The sequence below is a fragment of the Phyllostomus discolor genome, chromosome 2, assembly GCF_004126475.2.
Source record: "Phyllostomus discolor isolate MPI-MPIP mPhyDis1 chromosome 2, mPhyDis1.pri.v3, whole genome shotgun sequence".
Taxonomy (NCBI): Eukaryota; Metazoa; Chordata; class Mammalia; order Chiroptera; family Phyllostomidae; genus Phyllostomus; species Phyllostomus discolor.
Genome location: NC_040904.2, coordinates 195,465,280 through 195,488,537, shown reverse-complemented (window position 1 = coordinate 195,488,537; position 23,258 = coordinate 195,465,280). Strand labels below are relative to the sequence as shown.

The window sequence follows — 23,258 nt, the reverse complement described above, 5'->3', positions numbered from 1 at the left end:
CCTCATGAAGGTGTCCTGTGGTGCTAGTTTCTTCCCCAAATCTGAAAAATTCTAAAACCTCACCCTGACCCTGGCTGGTATGGTTCAGTTGGTTGGAGCATCGTCCCATAACAGGAGAGTTGTGGGCTCAATTCCCAGTCAGGACACATACCTAGGTTGCGGGTTCGATCCCTGGTTTGGGCTCATATGATCCCAGGACTGGTGAGCACAGGAGGCAACCGATTGATGCTTCTCTCTTGCATCAATGTTTCTCTCTCTCTCTTCCTCTCTCTCTAAAAGCAATGAAAAAAAAAAAGAGTTCTCTGGTGAGTATTAAAAAAAAAGAATAAAACCTGACCCTGTTTCAGGTACTCAGCTCTGGTTTCCCTTCCTTCTCTAAACTGCTTGTCCCTGTGAAATAAGAAGTTTAACTCTGTGGTGACTGAAAGAGGGGACACGCCAATGAGCTTGGACACCGTGAACAGGGTGGTAGTGTGGGCATCTTATGTACAAGTGCATGAACAGGAGAGGTGGGTGACTGTACACTCAACACTTTATAAAAGAGGCAGGCATAGAGTTAAATTCTTCATGAGCACCAGAGAGACAGAGGCAGAGAAGCTGTGTGTTGGAGGGGCTGACTTCAAAGAGCAGCAGGTCTTCTGACAGAGTTGGCCTCTAACAACTCTCCCCAGCACCCAGCACCCAGCATGCGGAAAGGGTGGAGGAGTAAAAGGTTGCTGCTACAAAAAAAAAAAACAAGACACAGTACAGCTTCACTGACATCAAAGGTTAGCTTGCCACCTAAAGCATAGCAACGGCAACAGCAACAACCTGTAGCTGCTGCCCAGGGGGTGAAAGAGGAAACAGCACCCAGCGCTGAAGCCAGCAGTTAGCGAGAGAGTGCCCTGGGCAGGAGCCATGGCCTGGCTGCCTTCCTGCTGGCTGTGGGTTCTGGTGCCTCTGGCGGGGCTCTCTGCTACCCTGGCCTCTCAGGCCTGCCCGAAGAAGCACTACTGGGCTCAGGGAAAATGGTGCTGCCAGATGTGTGAGCCAGGTAAGAGAGGAGGCCTTGCCAGGGGCCAGCTGAGTGTGGGAGAGGACTGGGTTTGCGGGGAAAGGGGAGCAGAAAGTGAGTCTTAGCTCCAGCAAGGAGAGGAGTCCTGCAGCGCCAGAGGCACCACTTTTGCAGAGGGCAAAAAGCAGCCTCCCTTGAGCCTTGACCTTGGACCTCTGCTCACAGGAATGTTCCTCAAGAAGCACTGTGACGGGGATAAACAGCCTGCTCAGTGTCAACCGTGTGTACTGGGGATCTCCTACTCACCAGACCACAACTCCCGGTCCCACTGTGAAAACTGTCGGCACTGTAACTCTGGTGAGATGGGAGAGCATTTGGGGAGCAAGGTGGCAGAGCTGGGTGCAGAGGAGCAAAGTGGGGGAAGAGTCAGAGCGTCAGTTGCTTCAAGGCTACAAGTGGAGCCAATTCTGAGAAATGGAATGCCCTGGGAGCGGGTATGTTGATGTGATGGGGAAAACCCTCGTGTTTATGGAAGGGGTGAGCAAAATTTGAGGGACTGCTGAGAATGAGTCCAGGGCTGGCATGAAGGTGATAAAAAGGGGGAAGTAGCTTTAGGACCCCAGATTTCAGCCAAGCAACAAACCATCCCCCCACCCCCCAACACACACACACATTTGAACTGGCTGGGTTTGCAGTGGACATTTGTTTGCAACTTTGAATACATCTTTCTAGGGATATACTAGCCAATGGATAACAACCTGTACTTGCACAAAAGTAAATGGAGTAAATAAGTCAATTGAGGAAAATGCATGTGCATCTGGCTTGCATTTTTCTTATTTTGTAATTTCATTTTTTTTAAAAAGTGTAAAATCTGGGCTGTGTCACAAATCCTCTTATTATTTCCCCATTTTAGCTGGAATTTCAGAAATGATGTGCCAGTGTATAGAGTAGATTTTAAAGTGGACACTTTGAACAAACATCCTGCAGGTGGACACACGTGAGGACTATTTAACAGAACTACTTCACTACTTGTCTATAAGATGTTTGGTCTCACTAGGCTTTTAATACTGTATGCTTTAAAAAACTAACTAAGCTGGCGTAGCTCAGTGGATTGAGCGCGGGCTGTGAACCAAAGTGTCGCAGGTTTGGTTCCCAGTCAGGCCACATACCTGGGTTGCAGGCCACGGCCCCCAGCAACCACACATTGATGTTTCTCTCTCTCTCTCTTTCTCTCTCCCTTCCCTCTCTGAAAATAAATAAATAAAATCTTAAAAAAAAAAACTAACTAAGCAAAAAAGATTTTGCCATTGCAGATCAAACCACAACATCTTAAATATACAAAAAGTATTCTTCAGTCCACTTAACTTAAAAATGATTGTTAACGGATGTTTTTCCCTTCTTGACAGTAACCCCAACAGGGTTGGAAAAAAAATTTTTTTGAAACCTACCCCACTCACTCTGCAGGTTCCACCAGAAAGACTTTCCCAGTCCTGAGCCAGTCTATACTCCCTTCAATATGTTCCAAGCAGCCCGATCCATGACCCTTCTCTGTGAGACACAAGCCACAGGTTCCCCCAGAGCACTCAGGCAGCACCTGGCTGCAGGGCTGAGGGCTGAGGGAGTTGACTGGGAGGAGGCTGAATAAGTTTGCCCCATCTCAGTAGCCCCATCTGTAAGATGGAGACATACCAGGTATCAGCCTGGGATTTTGTGCACAGGTTATACATGGTGAAAAGAACTCTCAGGTCTCTGGACACTCATCACTGAAAACAATGGCACTTCATCCATTTTGACCCAGTCCCAGCCCCTTCTTTAGCCCTCCCTCTCCCTTTGGCAGACACCCTAGTGCTCACCCCCTCCTCAGTCCTCTAACTCTTTTGCCTGCCTCTTCCTCTCTCCACCACCCACCCCCTGTCCTGTTCCTGTTCTTCCCTTGCAGATCCTCATCCAGGTGGGCTCACTATTCCTGGCAAGCCACAGGAAATCAAATTCTAGTAGCAATGAGTCAGGCTTCAGAAAGAAGAGGCCAGGGGGGCATAAGGATGACAAGAAGGAATTTGTGTGCCTCTCTTTCCTGATAAAATGCAAGCAGTAAGGCAGATTGTTAGAGTTGGTGGCAGTCTCTGGCATCCCCCAACCTCCCTTTCCACCTGTCACCCCTCTTCCACCTGTCAGGGCTCCTTTCCCTGAGTCCCCATGCATGCGCTGCTCCAAGGCCTCACCAGGCTCCCGCCCAAGCCCGCCCCCATCCAAGTGTCGTTGTCTCCCCCAGAATCACCTTCCTCTTCTCAACCCTGACCATCTGTGAGCCCAACCCAGTGCAGCACCCCGGTACCCCCCACCCATGGTATAACTGATGGGCGGCTACCCAGCACCTGACCTCTACACTTGAATAAAATGTATACTTAACGGCAATGCATGTCAGTAATCAAGTTATTTGCTAGTAAAGTTGAAAAAAACAATCAGGGACCATAGAAACATTATTTCTAATTGCTAAAAAACCAGAAACTACCCAAATGCACATTAACAGTAGAACAGAAGAGCCCTGACCAATAGTGACTCATTTGGTCAGGTGTCATCCTGTAAAGAAAAAATCAGCAGTTCAACTCCAGGTCAGGACACATGCCCAGGTTGTAGGTTCAGTCCCCAGCTGAGGTGTGTAGGAAGGCAACCAATCGACGTTTCTCACACTGATGTTTCTCTCCCTCTCTTTCTCCTTCCCTTCCCCTCTCTTTAAAATAAAAATTTTTAAAAAACAGTAGAACAGAGCAGGAATAAATGCGGTATATTCACACAATATTCACACTACACAGGAATGAGAACGAGTGATCTGCAGTTACACTCACTAATATGGGTTAGTCTCAAACGAGTGGAGTAAAAGCAGCCAGGTGCAAAGGGGCACACGTACACGATGCCACGTGTATATTACAAAACAAAACAGGCAAAATGAACGAACTTGTGGTGCTAGGAAATCGGGCCAGTGGCTGTTCTTGGAAAGGGATGACATTACTGGTTACACCTGAGTCCGACTGGTACCGATTTCTCAGACTTTACACTTGCAGTGTGTCTACCTCTCTATACTGTAATTCAGTGGTAAAAGTCTCAGTGAGTAAGCGAAAAATCACGTAAGCTGTTTCTACTTTTCATACTGTCTATTTCTGAACCATGAATTTTCTAAAAGGTGCAAGTCTCTTCCTTAATAACAATAATATTAATGGCAAAGGTGCTGGGTGATGGTGAGGGAGGACCCGCCTTTGCAGGGCTGGGGTGGGCCTGGGTGGAGGCTGGGAGAGAGGATTAAGCAGGTAGACCTTGCAGGTCTCTGAGTCCTGAGTGTCTAGTGTTCCTCTGGCTTCTTCTGTCCCCAGGTCATGTCGTTCGAAACTGCACCCTTACCTCCAACACCGTGTGTGCCTGCCCCAAGGGCCAGGAGTGCAGGGACAAGGAGTGCACCGACTGTGACCCCGCTCCGGGACCCTCGCTGACCCCTCGTCTATCACGGGCCCCAGACCCACAGCCACAACCCACCCACTTACCTTATGCCAAAAGTAGGTTCCAGGAAAAGTAAGTCCAGTCACTTGGGGTAAGGGTCATCCTCAAGCAGCACCCCCATTTCTGTGCCCACCCCTGTGAGTTGCCTGGTAGGCCTATCTCTGCCTTGCTATCACACCCTGCGCTTCTCGGGCCTCTTCGGCCTTCAGCCCAGTCTTTTCCTGACTCACGCAGTCTCTGTTTTCCCAGAAGTGCTGGAGGCCAGGACAGCGAGGCACGCGCAGACTCTGGCTGACTTCAGCCCACCTGCCCCAGCTCTCTCCACTCATTGGCCACGTGAGTTTTCTCCACATTCCCCACCCCAGGAGAGAATGCATACAGGAGAGTCCAAGAGAGAAGCCAGCCAGAAAGTAACTAGGAGTGCAGATAAGAAGGGGAAGAGCCAAGTCTAGGGACGAGGAAAGGATTTGGTGCAATGGCGGTGGAGAGGGGAGAAAAAGGGGGGAAGGAGAGAGGCAGGGATGATGGGAGGGCTGGGCTGAGGGGAGTCAAAGGGTAGGCCCTCCCCAAAAACTCTTGTGTGGCCCCTGCCAGTCACAGCCCAGAGGTCCCAGTGCAGCTCAGAATGCATCCGCATCTTTGTGATCCTGTCTGGAATGTTCCTTGTTTTCACCACAGTCGGAGCCCTGTTCCTCCATCAACAAAGAAAATACGGACTAAGTAAGAGACAAAACACAGGTCTCCGGTCCTGTCCCTGGCCGCACCCCACCTTCTCTGCCCTGCCACCCATGCCTGGGGCCTCACGGAAGCCTCCCTAGCTCCATCTTCCCCAATCCTGGTTCGTTCCTGCCTAGTCTTCCTCTCAGCCGAGGCCCTCCTGACAGCCCTCCCCCAAGCTTACCTCCTTCGCTTGTCTCTTCTCCCTTCACCCAGCCCTGATCATTGGCCAAGATTCATCTGCTTCTGTTTCTGCAGACAAAGGAGAAAATCCCGTGGTGCCTGCTGAGCCCTGTCCTTACAGCTGTCCCAGGGAGGAGGAAGGTGAAGCCATCCCCATCCAGGAGGATTACCGAAAACCTGAGCCTGCCTCCTACCTCTGAGCCAGCAGTCCCCAGAGAGGGGTCACCACTGCAATGAAGGCCTAGCTTCCAGCACAGCGCACTGACCATCCAGAAGCAGTGAGACCTGGCACTCCCTATCTCAGTAGCATGCTCTCATCAGGACCCTTTCCTGTGTGCAGACTTGAGAAAGCACCTTTGAGACTGGCAGTGACGAGGACCCATGGGAGGGCCAGGGTGGGAGGCAGGATGTATCCTGGCCCAGCCAGCTTCCCCTGGTGCTGGAGGGGCCCCGGCATTCCAGTTGTAATACGCACGTTAAGCCTACGAAAGGCCCGCATGCTGTATTTAGAACTCCTGCAAAATAAAGTGACAGCCTGATGCACACTGCCTCTCTCTGAAATTCCAAGCGCACTACACAGGCCACTCCCAGCCTCCCCTTGGACCAGGGATCTGAGGGAGGAGCTTTCTCCCCTGCAGACTCGTGCTGTTGGGGTGTGTCCCACGGGGAGGAGGGAGAGGTGTGGTACTAACAGGTTATCGAAAAAGGCTTCCAGACTATGGGGGTTCCTGCTTCTAGCTTCAGTCTCTCCCTTCCTCTCCCCACCTTTTCCCTGCATCTCCACTTTCTTGGGGCTGGTGGGAAGCAAAAGGGTGTATGCAGTGAAGTCAGGTCTTGAAATCACCCGGGGATTTCTGGGGCTGGGGGGTGGGGTGGAAAGGAGAACAGTGCACAGGACTCTGGCACCGGCAAGAAATGGCTTCACCCAGAGGCTAAGGCAGCAGCAGTGCTTGCTGCTTCCTCAAACAGAAAGTGAAAGTAGGTAGAGGACAGAAGAGAAACCCACAGGCTGTCAGCCACCAAGGGGCATTTGGAAAGACCCCTCTTTTCCAGCGGGGAGCAGTTATGGAGAAGAGCAGCAGGAGGGGCCTGAGAGCAGCCCCCATGGGCGCGGAGGGGTGGTGCCTGCTGCTCTGCGTGGCTCTGTCCCAAGCGGCAGACACTGGTGAGTGGGGAGCCGGCAGGAGCGAAGCGGTGGGCTGGGGAAGCACCAGAAGGGGAAAGGTGCCGACCGCTCCCCAGCCCAGTGGGAGAAAGGCTCTGTGGCTGACAAGGGAACCACTTGTGTTGCAGAGAGAGACCGAGAGCCGTGGGGACAAGGCGAAATGAAGAGAAGGGGGGCCTTCATAGCGAATGCGGTGGGGGCCGCTGACCGACAGGAGAGGGGATAGCTTCAGAAGAGGAAGGGGTTCCCCAGCTAGGAAATCACTAGGAAGGGGACCCGGAGGCGGGAGAGGGGAAGGCCACATGTTACGGCAGAAAGCAGAGTACCTGTGGGCGAGCTGGGAAACTGAGATGGCCGCCAGCACCTCTGGTCGGCACAAATGTCCCACTTCTCTTCCAGTGGCAATTTTGCTCACTTATATGCTTTGCTGAGAATTCCTTTGCTTAAAGATAGTTTCTCGTTTGATGGTTGGAGATAAAAGTAAAAACTTGAACTGTCTGAGCATGGCAAATCCGGGACTTTAAATAATTCACACCGACAAGTGTGTACCTGATGGCAGGTGCTTCCCAGAATGCTGGTTTGGAGGATGACCAGACAAGAGACAGCTGGAACCCTGGAGGGCAGTTTTTGCCCGTGATGGCTCCATAGGTGGGGGCAGGAAGTGAGCACAGAAAACAATTTTCTGGGCAGGAAGGTGTGGCTTCAGCCCGGTCTTTGCCCTGCAGCAGAAAAGCAATGGCAGGCAGTGGACGTGGTCTTGGACTGCTTCTTGGCAGAGGAGGGCAAGCACCATGGAGGGTTTGCCAGCAGAAAGGACATGGTGAGGGCCTTGCTGGTGCTGAGACAGGTGCCAGTGCTGGATGATGGCTCCCTGGAAGGTTTCGCTGATTTCCAACTGAGCACGCTGGCCAAAGACAGCCCACCTGTTACCTTTGAGGCTTCAGGTAAGAGCCTCCACCCCGTGTCTCAGTCCTCTGGGCTCCCTCCATTGGAACAGCCCAGCTCTCAGCACACCCACCTACCTCTGCTTCCCATGGGTTCAACCTAACCCAACCTCTGTGCCACCCTTCTCGCCCAGTGAATCTGGTACAGATTCCCCATGCAGAGGCCTTGCTCCATGCTGACTGCAGCGAGACAGAGGTGACCTGTGAGATCTCCCGCTATTTTCCCCAGGCCAGACAAGAGGCCACTGTGGAGACAGCAGCTTGGTTCATCACCAACATGCAGGTGTCTGGAGGGGGACCCAGTGTCTCCATAGTGATGAGGACTCTCAGGGATGCTGACAATGTGGCCGTCTTGCATCCCACGGTGCACCTACCCCAGAGCCCCCAAGGGACTGTGCTGACTGCAGGTGAGAAAATGAAAAGTAACAGAAAATTTTGTTTTGTTGAGTATCCGGAGATGGAAGGGTAGGAGCAAGGGAACAAGCCCACCTCCATCCCAATCAGTCATCTCAGGGTGTCCCCTCGGCCTCAGTCCTTTCTTCTGAAACACCCAAAATGGGGGTAATATTCTCCTCACTGCATTGCCTGAGGAATGAGACCTGTGGTGCTCTATTCATGTACGCTGATCAGAGCAGTCTTAGCGGGCCAGAAGCCAGTTTCCTCCCCGTGCAACGCCAGTCTGGTCTGGTGTTTGACTAGAGCAAAGCACAGGGATACAGAACTAGTTCATGACCCGTTATTGGTAAAACCCAGTTCTTTCCCTCTTCAACACGGTACATCCCAAGGGCACCGGAAGTTGAAAACACGGTGGTAGGTTCCTCCAGGGTTCACTGAATCCAGTATTTTACCTCCAAAAAGAGACAACCAAGTCCAAAGATTAGGGAACTACCCACCTATCATCAGAAAGCCCCAGAACACTTGATCTTTCTGTGGTCTGACCTAAATTAACCCTGCTACATCCGAAAAGAGAGGGCCTCTGTCTGTTCAGTATAAACCAGAGCGCTGGGTACAGCCCGATGCTCCTTTTATTTTGGATACATTAAACCTACAAAAGGTGAAAGAGTAATATAATTAACACCCATGGCGCATTCAGCCAGGTCCACCAGTTAACATTCTGCCACATTCTCTCATTCAGGAACACATAGTTCCTGAACTTATTGAGAGTTGGAAAAATACCAACACTTCACCCCAAAATGCTGTCATGTACAGCATGTGGTTTATAGCATTTGGTTTACAACCAAAGGCAAGATTATTCTCCTTCATAATCACAGAACCCTCACCTGAGCAGACCAAGGTGGGGAGTGCTCTCCCGTGGTACAGACAGTAAGGGGGTGCAGTGTGTGGAGAATTTAAGAACATACTTGCTAGGGCAGCCCTTCCCATCTCCCCCGACCCACTGCCTGTTACACTACTGGGCATCATACTCAAGTATCAGTATTTTGAAATTAATACATTTATATTGTCAAATGTGGAGTCCAAATTCAAACTTCTCCAATTGCCCCAACAGTGTTCTTTATAGCCTTCTGTTGTTTTGTTTTGTTTTGTTTTAAAGTCCAGTATTCAAACAAGGATTATGCATTGCATTTAGGTGTCTTGTGTCTCTGGCTCCTTTACCCCAGAACAGTCTTTCACAGCCCCGATATTTTTGAAGGGCCCAGGCCTCCACCATTTGGATTTGTCTGATTGTTTTCCTCAATAGATTTAGGTTTAGCATGGCTGGCACAAATACTACAGCTGTGCTTTTTACACACTTACTCCTTCTTAGTCTTCACAGCAGCTTTGCCTTTGGCAGGTGGGCCTGGCAACGCCAAGTGACTTGTCCAAGGTCACACAGCTATAATGTGAAAGAACCAGGGGTCCAAAATTTTGTCTCCTACTCCAGTGGTTCCTACCCGAGAGCAATAGTAACCCATAATTTTGCATGCGTGTGTTCCTGGTGAGCAGTCCATAGGTTTCATCAGATTATCCAGGGGTGACTCCAAAATAACTAACGTTACCTACCACATGTGCCATGCTGCCTTTCCAGAGCCCCATGTTGTTGGGGTTCCATCACGTGGGAAATGAGCTCACCTGGCCTCACTGTCCAGGAAAGGTGGCACGGGTGGATGTATGCCCACCGTTCAGAGATTGGGTGGCCTCAAGCGGAAGCTGTCCATCCACCATCATCCCTCTCTCTCTCACCACAGTGGAGATGCAAGTGTCAACTGATACCCCATCCCTGAATTTCCTGCTGGGGTCCTCAGCCTCCCTGCACTGCAACTTCTCCATGGCACCAGGCTTGGACCTCACCAGAGTGGAGTGGCGGCTGCAGCATAGGGGCAACGGCCAGCTGGTGTACAGCTGGACCACGGGGCAGGGGCAGGCCAAGCGAAAGGGCGCTACCCTGGAGCCTGAGCATCTTCTCATGGCCGGGGATGCCTCCCTCAACCTACCCAGCCTCACTCTGAAGGACGAGGGGGCCTACATTTGCCAGGTCACCACCTCTCTGTATCAAGCTCAACAAATCATCCAGCTCCATATCCAAGGTGAGGCCAGAACTCGCTGAGCTGGGGGAGAGGGGAAAGGATATGCTTACTGGGGGTGTTGTCCAGAGTGGAACCCAAATATAAGGGCACTTCCTGAGGAGCCACGTCCCCACAACCTAAATGCCACCTCCCCACAACCTAAATGCCACCTCCAGCATCAGACTGTCTCCTGTCACACTCCAGAAGTCCACTGAGAGCCTCCCCAGCCCAGGCTCCTGCAGCCCTGTCCTGGCTGGCCACCCCAATCGCACAGGCGAAAGGAGCAGTAGCAAACAGAGGGGCAGCAGGAGTGGTCCTGATCCAGATGAGAATTCCCTCACTAAGACCCTTTGCAATCACTGGCTTGCAGTGATAAGAAGCCAACCTTCAGTTGGTTTTACCATTGTTGTTCAATTGCCTGTGGAAGATGTACCCCTTTATGGCCTGCATCCAGGGTGGACCCCTCACTCATCCCTTGGCACTCCACTGATGAAACTTCAGCTTCCACAACCTGTCTCACTCTCAGCAGGAACAGAAAGCTTCAGGCTCCTGTGCTGTCCCATTCTCTGGAATCTTACTCATTCTTTCTTCCAGCTTCCCCCAAAGTACGACTGCATTTGGCAAATGAAGCTCTGCCACCCACCCTCATCTGCAACATAGTGGGCTATTATCCTCTGGATGTGACTGTGACATGGACCCGAGAGGAGCTGGGTGGAGCCCCAACCCCGGTCTCTGACGCCTCCTTCTCCAGCCTCCGGGAAAGCCCAGGGGGCACCTACAGCATCTCCTCCTCCCTGACAGCAGAACCTGGCTCTGCAGGTGCTGCTTATACCTGTCAGGTCACCCACGTCTCCCTGGATAAGCCCATTGAGGCCAGGGCCTGGGTTGCCCCACCAGGTACTGGGATACCCTTCTCTCTCCACCTCTGTCCTGGGCTCCTGGCTCTCCTACCCCGGGCTCATCTTTGGTCCTGTGCTGCTTCCCACCAAGCTTTGTTCACAGTCCCAGTTTCTTCTTCCCCAAGGTAGCAGCCTCCATAGCTGCTACCACACATCTTGAGACTTCGGTACACCCAGGTGCTGGGGCACCAGGCAATGTGCTGGAGATCAAGGTTGAACAATTCCTGATCCTGCCCTTGAGTTTAGTCCAGCTGGAGGGACCAATTAGGCAGGCAAGATGACCTGGGAAGAGGGGCAGGGGGATGCAAACCAAGTTAATTAGCCCAAGGGGGGAAGGAAATACCAAGACAGAAAGAACGGCGTGTGTGACAGCCAAATATAAAGCAGCCCAAAGATTTGGGGGGCTGCACAGTTAGAGTCAAGGGTGTGTGGGAAAAGGGGGAAGTGGCCTAAAACTTGAAAGGCAGCTACATGCACTGAGCATTTACGTGAATCGAGCACTATAGGAAGCACTTACGTGTATGATCTTATGTATGATCATGACTCCCACTGTATTGATGAGGGAACTGGTACTGACAGGTGTTAAGTAATTTGCCCAAAGTCACCTACCTAATAAGTGGTAAAAGGTAAAATGTGAAAAATAGGCAGCCCAGTTACCTCCACTGTTTGAAGCTCCGCATAGAGCTTCAAACCCTCCACTGTATTAGTGGCCGATCCCGATGGGCCTTCAAGCTGGAATCTCATCCTGAAGCCAGAGAGTGTTATTAAAAGTTTTTAAACAGGAAGAATCAGTATCTAGGATGCAAACATTCAGGAGCACCGGGTATTATTATTTGGTGGCTCACTAAGCAGTAAGCTTCCCCAAAACCAGGGTTTTCTTTCAACAACTCCCCCGATGTTTATAAAATTCTAGTTTAATTGTCATACAAGCATCCGACAACCTTAAGCAGGAAGAATGCTGCTGCGTGCCCAGTTCCTGCGTGAGAGCGGAACATTTGATGTGAGCTCCTCATCCAGGAACTCATACACACACACACTCACACACACTCCTGTGTCCCCACCGCGGGCGCAGGCTCAACCCTGATTCCTGCCTACACCCTTCTCACCTACAGAGCAGAGAACGTCGGCCTCTGGAATCCTTTTTGTCAGCAGCCTCTTCCTCCTTGCACTGCTGTACCTGGGGCTTCAGAGATGGAAAGGTAGGAGCCCAGCTGCCCTCAGCTCTGCCTCTGACCCACCTCACTCATAGACCGTCCTCCACTAACCACCTCCCCACCCAAACCAGGGATGAAGTCCAAGCATCCAAGTTCCAACCAGTCCCCACTATAGCGCCCAGCTTTTGAGGTTACCCCAGCTGAAACCAACCTTACTCCCTCTTGTTCTCTCCTAGCTACCTCACCCAAAGTCTCCCAAGACTGCAAGGCCCTGTTGGTAACCAGTCCACTGCCTCAGAGTAAAAAGAAGGCGTAGTCGTGTTCTCCCAAAAGGACTCTACGCCAAGGCTCAGAGCCCAAAAAGACCCCAAGAAAAGCACGAAGAAAGCACAGATCCTGTGGTCACTGGCTCTGAATATGAGCAAGGCTGTGCCTGCCTACATTGTGTTCCTTGGCTACACAGGGTAAACGTGAAGAGGCGAGAGGGCAGCAGGAGGGCAGCAAGAAACCTGGGTGGAGGGTCAAACCGGAGCCAGGCTTGAGGTGCAGTGGTAGGAAAAGAAAATGGGAAGAAACCGAGAAAGAAGCAAGTGCGGGACAGTGGGGCAAAGGGGTCAGGGTTGGGCCACCACACACAGACACTGAACTCTGTCCAAATAAAAGCCCCTTGTGTCCTCAGAGGCAATGCTTTTCCCCTTTCTTCTCCTTCCCCATGCTGGACCCGACAGAGCTGTGTCCCCAAGCTGAGGTGTTCAAGGTATGAACGAAAGGCCCTCAAAGGCAGCCATAGGGATCCATCCCAGCTGCTCTGTGTAACCTGGAGCTGTAATTAAGGTTCTGTTCCTTTAGACAGCTGCTGGGCGTTTCAGGATACTACAAACTCCTCACTCCCTCAGCTGTAAGGGAGAGATTTCTCTTTTTATTCATTTCTAAACTCGGCCTAATCAACCCAGTGGAACTCGGCACAAGGAAAGGAGACAGACAGATCTCTGAGAAACCTGCAGGTGTTTGCCAGTGTGAGATCCCCACTCAATTTCCTGTTGTCACTTCCTCTCACTAACACCTGGAAGAGCTGGGCTGCTTCAGACATGAATGCTGAGAGCGGAGACCACTTCCTTTGCCAACACACAGATCTTTAATCTCTCGAAGACCACCCAACACACATAAGCACCCCCCTTCCAGCCTAAAGCAACATCAGACTCCTAGAAATAAACAGCACTCCTCTCCTCCCCCTCTCTCCTCAGGTCCTCCAACCCAAACAACAACCAAGTCAGGGTAGTGGTAGAAAGTTGTATTTTTTTGCCTTCGTTCAGAATACATGAAATTGGTAAATACGCCACATGCCTTTGGTGAAGTACAACTGTTATTATTGTATACAAGTATGAGACTGGGGTTAGGAAAAAAGACAAAGAGGTGACGACAGACACGTAGTGGAAACCCCACATCATCTCATGGCAAACTGAAGGGGATGTGGGAAGCTCGGCTTCATTTGACTGCAAAGTCCCAGGGTTTAGTTGCGTAACTGCTCATGCACATGGGTGGTAGGAAGGAAGGGGGACAGCAAAGACACAAAAGGGCATACAGGGTGGGACGAGAAAGAAAGTAGAAGGGCTAACATCTCCAACAGACAAAGCCAACTATATCTGGTGAGCCTCAAATAAACCCAGGAAGCAATTCCTGTGGCATGGATGGGTGGGCTAAGAGGGTGAATTTGCTCCAGGCTTGGGACACATCGAGGACAGTGGTGGTTCTTCTCCAGCGGTGACCCCCTGCATTAGGCAAGGAGGAGCCCAGAGGAGAGTGGAGACCTTCCAGGGGAATCGTTGGGAGAGTACAATGACTGCTTTCTTCCAGCTCTTCAGTCCCACCCTGGGGTGGGACGAAGGGAACGTGGGCAACAGGGGCAAAGGGAGAGGAAAGATGGTTTTGCGCAATGAAATGCTGCTGCATGGAAAGTGAGCATCCAGACCCAGCCCAGCCTCAGCCTTCCGCTGCTTGTGGACCAGAGGACAGAAGAAATACAGGAGCATGGGTGTGTCCCCTTCTGTTCCCAGCCTGCCTGCCTCCCCTCACACCTGAGTCTAACCTACTCAATACACTACCCTGAAGCCCAGAAGTGGCGCCCAAGACAGGCGGAGTAGCTCCCATCCTCAGACTCCACTGTCTGTACCCACAAACCATGCAAAGAGGAAAAAAAGAAAGGAGGCAAATTGGAATTCGGGTGGGATTTTCAGAAGTGGCGTATACTGCAGGAAGAACAGAGAGGTGGCTCTAGGTAAGGGCCCATGACAGCACAGACTGTCTACAGAATATCCTGCCCCCCGCCCCAAGACTGAGTTGGGGGTACACTGGACCTCTCTAAATACTCAGAATCAGCCAGGCCTCAGAAGGACGTTTTGCCTCATCCCTGTCTTTGGCAAGTACACGGATGTGGTGTGAGGAGGGAAGTCCCTGAAAGTCCAAGGACCCTCATACTACTTAATCAACAGGAAGGGAGGAGCAGGGCCCTCCTTAACGAGAGGGCAAGAAGTAGCTTCCTCTGAGCTTGTTCTTCTCAAGTTAGGTCCTCTACTCATGGCTTCTCTCTAATAGGCATTTTCTCTTTATCCATGCCAACAATTAAGACTAACTGAGAGTCCCAGACTTGGGCTATGGAAATTATTTGGTGCTCTCATGAACAGTACAGAATGCTACAGAAAATGTGGACAAGAGACAGACCCTTCCACTCATGAGCTTGAGACTGCTTCTAGATGGCAATGAGTGTTCTGGTATGTTCACAATTAACATGTGTTCTCCAGGTCTCTGGAGAACCACATAAAAGGCTCTAAGATCCCTGAAGACATAGAAAATCTTGGACTAACAGATTAGAAATAACTCCAAAAAAACAAGTTCCACTATCTAAGAGGGTATTGCACCAGGACCAAGTTGGACTTTGGGCCCACCCAGGATCCTCTTCAGGCCTGGCACAGAAGAGCTCCAAGCGACCAGGGCAGGCCTGAGTGAGCCACCATTTCTGCAGGTGTTTGTGGCTTCCTCCTGCCAGTGGCCTGGCTTTCCCTGGAGATACCATGGGCACCGATACCCTTTTCCTCCCCCAATCTCGGCACTTTCTTGGGCATGTCACTACAGCTACACCCCCAGCCCCTTCCCTTAGCCTCCAACTCTTTTTGGCTTTAGAGGAATTTGCTAGTATAGAAGAAGCGGATAGGGAGGAGGTGCCAGCGGTTGCTCTTCAGGTAGTTGCTCAAGACTGCGCCACGAGCAGCATTTCTAGTGTTGAGGGACAGAGTGCAAATGAAGCAACAGAAAAGGAGGAATGGCCGATGGAGAAGCCTGGGCTGGGATGGAGGAAGGCAGATGGGGAAGTTTGTTGAGAGAGCAAACAAGGAGAGGAACATGAGATTGGATGGCAATGGAGAACAGGGAAGGGGTGGCACATTCTCAAGTAAAAAAGTAGACTGGACACAGGAATCAGGAAGTTCCAGATGGAAAAGAGAGAGACAGGAGAAAACAAGAGGACAAATTACATCAAGTTACTAGACATCCCGGTCTTTCAGTTGTAGGTGTCCCATCCCCATGTCTCCCTCTGACTCAAGACAGTGACAAACAGCGTGGCCCCTCTTCCTCAGAACAGGAGGGACCATCTTCCCACAATATCTTGCAGAGGGAAGTCTTGTCCATCGAGAAAGTCTTTTGTCTTTGACACCCCGCCCTCCCGAACCCAGTGATGACCCCACAGCAGTGATCTCCATACCTCAGTCAGAGCAGCCCCACTCCCCAGGCAGGCAGGCAGGCAGACAGGGCTGGGAGAAGACTCCAGGACCTTCCCACCTCTTCACCCCACCAGCAACCTCAGCGATACTTACTTACAATAACTACCACGATGATGGCACAGATAGCTCCCAGCATGATCATCATCTGAGGAAACATTGACAAAAAATGGGTCCTTGGACTTGGGAAAGAAGGAGGTAGGACTAGAGATATGGGGACAAAGCTTCCTGTGTCCTCGAGACAGTTCAGGAAACTACACATCACCCAGGAGATCTGCAGGCCTCCTGCGGAGGGCCCAGCCTTCATGCTCCCCCTCAGACAATGACCCCTGCACCACAGCTGAAGCTCCTCAGAACCATCAGAGCTTTTGCAGCTTGCTCCTTTTTCCTTAGTTCCTGTTGTTTTGAAAGGAGCTGCAATCCAGGTGCAGACTTGAGATCTTTAGTCAGCTGGTTCATTTTTCTTTGTGAAGTGTTCAGCTCGTTCCTAAAAGCTGCAGGTATTTAAATATCTACCCACCCAAGTCATTGTGTAAATGTTGGGAGTGTCTGAGGAAGGGCTAGGTGAGAATTTTTCCAGAGGTCCCGTGGGGGCAGTGGCTGGGTGGGGGAAGCAGCCTGACTAACCATTTCCAAAGACCTCAGGGTATTACTGGCTCTGGGGTAGAGGGTCTGAATACTTTGGCCTACCCTGGTGGCCAATTCAGGGTAATGCAGCTCAAGGAAGCTTTCAAGACTTCCTCCAAAGAAGAGTTCTGCAGGGCAAAAACCCTGTACCACTAATGGGAAGGAATGTAGAACCTGAGGATTTTCCTGCCTTCTATGAGTTGCAGCCCAAGAAAAACAAGGGGGAAAGCACAAGAAAATTCACCTTGCAGTTTTTCCACCAATACTTCCTCTTTAGCTTGGCAGCACTGCTCTCAAATTGCGATGCTCCCATCTGCAAGGCATCAGCTCGGTCATCCAGTTGTGACAGTATCTCGTCCCTCTTCAGGACCTTGTCCATATTCTCACGCATGAGGTCCACCACCTGAGGGAGGCACAGAAGCAAAACTCCTAAGCTCCCCACTAGAGACAGGGGAAAGAACAACAACCAACAGGATCACAGGTTTGCCCTGTGAAGCTCTAATGGATGCCTTGCCTCCCAAAGCCTTTAGCTATCTCTCTAGAAAAAAATAAAAGTTTCTAAACTTCTGTGATTTAGAAACTCTCCGAGAAAAAACTCTCCACCTACCTCATCTACTTGTGCCTGGGTTTGCTGTAGTCGTCTGTTACTGGTTGTGTTAGGGGGAGGGCCAGGGGGACCCCCACCTGGGGTAGTCCCTTCTGCCCCTTCAGCAGGCGGCTGAGCTGGAGCAGACCTACAAAGAGAAGTGAACAAGAAAGGAATCACATGCATTCTCACCCCACACCATCAAACTCATAGCAATTATGTTACTATATGCAATTAGAAGGGGTTCTAGATCCTTGGCAATACCAAGTAGGGAGCTGCAGCACAGGGTCAAGAAGCAAAAGATGAAAGATTCTGTAACAAGATTTAGATGAGGCTCAGGGGCATCTGGGGTGGCATCAAAAGATCTTATTTGGGCCACCCTCTGCCCAATCTCAAGCATATCCTGTGACACAGTGGTTACAGGGGATAATGTGCCAGCTTTGACCTAAATGGCATGTCCCTGCTGGTCAGGAGCCTTTCATTTGAAATCAACTGGAAACCTCTAATCCAGAAGAAGTTAGAAGAAGTTTGTACAAAAGACTAAAACCCTCAGGTCAAGGCTATGGATGGAACAGCACCTTTTTTTTTTTTTTTTTTTTTTTGCAAAACCCAAATCTAAAAAGAAATAGCAAACTGACAGACTCTGCTTAAGGGGATCCACTTACTGGTTATGTTCCACACAATAATTAGTACCTTGGGACTGCTGTAGGGACAACTTGGAGAACCACCAAGGTGGAGTGAGTCAGGACAGTCTGCTTGCTGTGGCAGAGAAGATGGGGGTTTTGCTTAGACAGAATTGAGGCCAACAGCAATTATGTTAATTATCAAACTGTTCCAAGAGCATAGACAGGAGGCAAAAATAAGGGAGATGGACCTCAATGTACATGCATTGTAGACATTCTGTCCCTTTCTTTTCTAGATTTGGCAACATGTTTCAGGAGCCTACTGTAGTTTCTTATGTCCCTAAGAGAAATCTTGGCTCACACTACTACAAACAGTGATTGCTCTCTTTCCCTTAGCCTTGGAAGGGATTTACCTAGTATGAGGTTTAAAGATAAACTCCTTTTTAAGTCCCAACACATGCAGGCTAACTTCACCTCCTAAAGTATTCCCAGAGGTCTAACCTAAGGCATGAAATTTTCTCTCCCAAGGAAAAATCCACCAGCGGGAGGGAGATCTCTCAGATTTGATGTAGAGTAGAAATTACATTAACTCCTCAAACAGAAGCCTAATCTCACAAAACATACCTCATAGGATAGTCTAAGAATAAATGATCTAGGGATTAAAGCACCACAAAGGAAATGCCTTGACTACTTACAATAGAACTAATACCCAGAAGTTCTTCCCCACTAAGTGAATTTCTTTCAATCTAAAAAGTTAGAGAACAACGTCTCAGCAAGGCTATACTAGCAGATTACATACATCTGATTTATCCCCATTTAAGGATTCGCTTTCCGATTTCTAAGGCACAAAGGCTACAAAGGAAAGCTACAAAGCCATGGAAGGCACAAGACTCTTGCACTACTACTGAACTAAGCAATCCGGTTCTCTGACTGAAGATGGAAAAAAATCATTGAGTACGTAGAAGCCACTGTTTGGTCTTGGAAGCAGTCCAGAATGTTGGCACCAATGACAAGATTAAAGTCAGAGACCTCGTGATGCCCTGCTAGTCACCACACTTTCTCCATCTCCTTCTGTTCATCCCACATGGGTGCTACTAGAAACCAGTCAGCTGAGAAGGCTCCTCCTTACCAAAATGAAAACAAATGGAATCCTAGGACTTGGCCAAAATGCATAGAATGTCACATAGTTAAAACTGCAGAAATCAAATTGAGAAAAAGTAAAATGGTTATAAAGCACTTGATGGGACCATTCCACTTACTATTTGTTAGAAGTTGGGAATGCTCAGCAGTAAAATATCCAGAACAGTTACAATCCTTATGTACTATAATTAAGTTTTTCCGTGTGTGTGTGTTACTAGGAGAAGCAACACAAATATATCTTGGCCCAGAGCAGGACTTCACCAAATAAGAAAGAAAAAAATCTGTATCAAACATATTGTGGTCTTGACAGGAACGGACTTCATCTAGCCATTGGTTCTCCTTCAGAATCTTAGGATGGGGTGGTGTTGAAGATGATCAGAGACTAAACTTAATGTGTTGGAGGAAGACAGCTCTATTTCTCTTTCAAATACTTGGCTAAGACTCAATGACAGGAAAACACCTCAGTGTGGCCTTGGGATGAATGGATGCTTGAAATCACATGGCACTGCCCCTCTAGCTTTTCTGAGCTGCTCACCTGGCGCCAGAGAACGGGCAGATAAGTTTCTGGAGCTTTTCTCACTGCTAAGGTGGGAGTAGGGTAACGCATCATAGTCAAGGTGAGGAACATACACAAATCCAGAGATTTCAGGGCAACCCAAGTTACTAACTGGCAGGTGCACCCATGACTGTCTTTCCAGAGGCCCTACTACAGATTCATCAGACGAGGACGAGCCTCCAGCCCCCTACCCAAAGACTCCATGCCCCACCTTCTCCCTCTCCCGGGTTCCACTATACCGAGACTCGAATGAGGCGCCCCTCAGGCAAGGAGAGAGAGTGCAATGAATGTGAGACCCCCCGCGCCCCTGCCCCGCCCATGGGATGCTGGCTGTGGCTGGTGCAGGAGAGGGGTACTGCCGCCCTCCCTGCGGGTGGTCAGGTCTGGGGGCGACGCGCAGTGTCGGTTCCCCGCGTCGCTGCAGCTGCTGCAATGCGCCATTTTCCGTCGCGCAGAGTCTGGCACAGGCAGTGAGAGTTGGCAAGGAATGTCGAACCCCCCACACGAGAGTCAACTCACATTTCTCCGACAGGGGGAGGGTCGGTCTCTCTGGAAGATGCGGCAAGACACCCAGCGAAGGGAACGCTGAGGCTGAAGTCGACGGAACTGCCGAGCTCCGCGTCTAGACGACCACCCAGAGGTCTAGCTGCGTTGGAATTTACTGCAGCCAACGCCCAGGTCCAGTCTTTATTAGTGCTGGCCACGCCTTCCCGGAAAGGTTGACAACGCCGCGGCCCAATCCACGCCCGGGACAAGCGCCAGTCTGCCCGAGCAAACTGCCCAATCAAAGCCTTCCTGTCGTCTGGACTCCAGAAAGGAGTAGTTGGGAAGCTCATTCACTGACCAACGCTATAGCTGGCTTATCTGACTAACCAAGGATCTGGCGTTTTGGAAATAGGTGTCTGCTGCCTGGAAGGGCAACTCCAACAGTTTTTGGTTAGGGTTTTTTTGGTGTCTCCTAGCCAACCGCTGAATTGCTTCTGAAGTCCCGGCTCGCCCAAGACTTCAGCGCCGGCAGCTGTAGGCAACCGTGCCGCTTCCCCCGACAGCTGCGGGTGGTCCCAGCTCACAGCGGCGGGGGTTCTGGAGTCCTAGTGAGGCAGGAGACAGCATAGGAAGAACTCTGAGACTGCAACACTGTTACTAGCCAGCATTTACCACCCTGGTTGCCAGGAAATGCCTTTTACCAATTAGGTAGAATAAATTAGTAAACCGAGGCAGGGAGGAAGAAGGAGTTAAGTCTCACATGCTAACTCAGCAGTCCTGAGCCTGGTCTGATAATATTGCCAGGTGTTCCAACATCACAAGAGACACTATGTTAGCAAGAAAGAAGGGAAGTCCTTGAAATTCTATGTAGCATTTCCACTATCTGAGGAAAAAAACCTTGAAACTGCTTTCCTCCTAAGGCCTGACTGAATGTGGGAGAGGGTCCCCAGTGCCCAAAGAAAGAGCCCATAAAACAACTTTGGTTAACTGCCTACCTCGGGTCACTATCTGTTCTACGAAGGAGTCCCTGATGCTTACAGAAAGTGCCCCAATTTCAATTAACTGCCTCCTGTCAAGTATTTGTTTTACAACAAGATGAGCAAATGGGGTCTGGAGCAAGACAAGGATTCGAGCTAACAGACCCCCACACATACCTAAGTTTGGGTAGTCACATTCCCCCAGGAAAGCTGGCACCGCATGTACCTGTTAATCAATATGTAACTTTTTCCCCTCCTATCCCACCAACTATATAAGTCCTGAGAACAAAGGACTCACTCTGCCTCGGGGGCTCGGGGTGCTCTTGGCTCTAGGGCCACAGGGCCTCTGGCCACCCGGCCTCGGGCTGCCCAGGGGCTTGCCACCCTGGTCTTCAGCCGCTCTTGCTTTTGCTGCCCTGCTTCGCCCTGAAATTTTGCCTTTCACCCCCTATTCTACCCAGTCCTGTTCTCTTTCAGGGGAACGGGCCACTAATAAACTGATTACATACTACTAGATTTGCTGATATGTAATCTTTACATGCGTCAACAAGAAGGACCAGGTCTCTCCTGTCAACACTAGGGACGGTAGTGGTTGGTCAGTCTACACACATCCCTGACGTCCAGATCTGCCCGGCATTCCACCTCACCTGCCTGTCTGGCCTCCTGTGAGGAGGTCAAATCCATCAAGGCAGAACAGCCCATATAAAAAGATAACTACCTAATATGCCAGATATTAGACTACTGCAGTAATCAATAAGTGCAAGACAGGTCCTGCCCTCAGTGGGGATGAGGCTTAGCTCATGGGGAAGGCAGACACGGATACACAGTAAACCAAGCAAAAGCAAAAATATTATGAGTTCTGAGACTTAGCCAAATCAAAGTAAAAGGACCTTCAAAAATTGTCCCTTACCTCCTTCCATTTGTCAAAGCAGTGATACTCAACCCCAACATAAAACCTCTTGGGAGCTTTTAAAAATGTGAATGCTTAGCTCAGATTGATTTCATTGATCTAGGGTGGGTCCTAGACTTTTATTTTTTTAAGGCTCTGAGCCCTGGCTGGTGTGGCTCGATGGATTGAGGGCTGGCGTGTGAACCTAGGGGTGGCCCGTTTCATTCCCAGTCAGCGCACATACCTGGGTTGTGAGCTGGTCCCCAGTTGGGGGTATGCAAGAGACAACCACACATTGATGTTTTTCTCTCTCTTTCTACCTTCCCCTCTCTCTAAAAATAAATAAATAAAATCTTTTAAAAAAAAGTTTAAAGGCTCTGAGAAGTTTCTAACATGTAGCCAGGATTGAACAGCTCTGGCCTACAGGGTTTAAAAAAAAACATATATACATATTCTTCATCCTGGCTGGACTTCTAGTAATTTGGCATTATTTTCCTATCCAAACTTATTTCCTATTTTTTAAAATAGGGGGTCATGACCTGCAACCCAGGCATGTACCCTGACTGGGAATCGAACCTGGGACACTTTGATTTGCAGCCTGCGCTCAATCCATTGAGCTATGCCAGCCAGGGCTACTTATTTCCTATTATTAGAAAAAGATTAGTTATGTGTTAATGATGGTTAACTTAGTTCTATGAACCTATGTTCTATTGAAACTTCAGTTCTACTGAACCTATGTCAGTAGTTCCCACCTCTGTTCACACATTTGTGTCCCCATGACAAGGCTGACCCCCATTCCCTCACCACCATGACTTATTTTCTATCCATCAAATCTCCTGCCCATAGATGTTATTGTTCATACTTAACATTGATTTTCCATGTCCATCAGCTGAACTTTTCCAAGACTCAGTTCAAATGTCATCTTTTCAACAGATACCTTTTCTGACTACTCCCCACCCCCAGCCAAGAAAGAACTCTCATAGAAGTCTCTAATTTTTTATGTAATTACCATATTCAAATTCATATTGTTTACATACATATCTCAAATGGAATGAAAGCTACTGAGAGTTAGGATTCTCTGACTCAATGATTTATGTCCTCTAAATAACCTTGCACATAATGGTTCAGTATTTATTGAATAAAAATATTACATACTATTTCACACCTAAAACAAGACTGTTCTGTTCTTGAAAACAAGATCTTTTGTAGTTTCAACAGCAGGAAGCATTCAGTTCAGCCCGTTGAACTGAACTATCACTTTTCTCTTCACTAATAATCACATATTCTAGTAAAACATGTACATGTAATTCTTCAGGGCACCTTGCACTTAACGGCATCAAATATTTGATTTTCTCCTCTCCAATCCCACCAAATCACATAAAGTATTCCAGAGCCACTCATATTTCATACCAACCTCTCCATTCTTATATCTAGCTTCTCTCCAGCCATCCCTTTGAAAACTCTTCCATATGAGGAACCTGACACTCTTTATTATTTCTGTAAGACCCAGGATCTTATGTTCACACATACCCACTAATCCATTTCTCTGAAA

The 23,258-nt window shown here is 49.6% G+C and overlaps 3 protein-coding genes across 9 annotated transcripts; 2 read left to right on the top strand and 1 right to left on the bottom strand.

Moving 5' to 3' along the window:
• Positions 1 to 378: 378 nt before the first annotated feature.
• Positions 379 to 5,933, top strand: CD27 (CD27 molecule). 4 transcript variants are annotated; one of them, XM_036017358.1, is made up of 6 exons: positions 379 to 1,033; positions 1,220 to 1,351; positions 4,363 to 4,542; positions 4,739 to 4,822; positions 5,087 to 5,206; positions 5,462 to 5,933. In XM_036017358.1, exons 1-6 carry the CDS (start codon positions 898 to 900, stop codon positions 5,584 to 5,586), a joined length of 777 nt encoding a protein of 258 aa, XP_035873251.1. In that variant the 5' UTR covers positions 379 to 897; the 3' UTR covers positions 5,587 to 5,933. The 4 variants fall into 4 exon arrangements, with proteins under 4 accessions (XP_035873251.1, XP_035873250.1, XP_028388668.1 ...); XM_036017357.1 differs by having other exon boundaries at positions 380 to 1,033; positions 4,739 to 4,912; XM_028532867.2 differs by having other exon boundaries at positions 384 to 1,033; positions 4,736 to 4,822.
• On the bottom strand, positions 5,379 to 20,087 carry VAMP1 (vesicle associated membrane protein 1). Of its 3 annotated transcripts, none has more exons than XM_036017363.1 (5): positions 19,874 to 20,087; positions 17,057 to 17,183; positions 16,694 to 16,852; positions 15,919 to 15,970; positions 5,379 to 5,455 (listed from the first exon to the last, which is right to left on the bottom strand). In XM_036017363.1, coding segments are annotated over exons 1-5 (384 nt in total). In that variant the 5' UTR covers positions 19,876 to 20,087; the 3' UTR covers positions 5,379 to 5,411. The 3 variants fall into 3 exon arrangements, with proteins under 3 accessions (XP_035873256.1, XP_028388240.1, XP_035873257.1); XM_028532439.2 differs by lacking the exon at positions 5,379 to 5,455 and adding an exon at positions 13,328 to 15,510; XM_036017364.1 differs by lacking the exon at positions 5,379 to 5,455 and adding an exon at positions 13,328 to 13,921.
• TAPBPL (TAP binding protein like) lies at positions 6,044 to 12,737 on the top strand. Of its 2 annotated transcripts, none has more exons than XM_036017341.1 (7): positions 6,044 to 6,551; positions 7,280 to 7,495; positions 7,630 to 7,902; positions 9,682 to 10,020; positions 10,594 to 10,896; positions 12,011 to 12,097; positions 12,289 to 12,737. In XM_036017341.1, the coding sequence occupies exons 1-7, from the start codon at positions 6,452 to 6,454 to the stop codon at positions 12,366 to 12,368; spliced, it is 1,398 nt and encodes a 465-aa protein (XP_035873234.1). In that variant the 5' UTR covers positions 6,044 to 6,451; the 3' UTR covers positions 12,369 to 12,737. The 2 variants fall into 2 exon arrangements, with proteins under 2 accessions (XP_035873234.1, XP_028389048.2); XM_028533247.2 differs by having other exon boundaries at positions 6,045 to 6,551; positions 7,277 to 7,495.
• Positions 20,088 to 23,258: the final 3,171 nt, after the last annotated feature.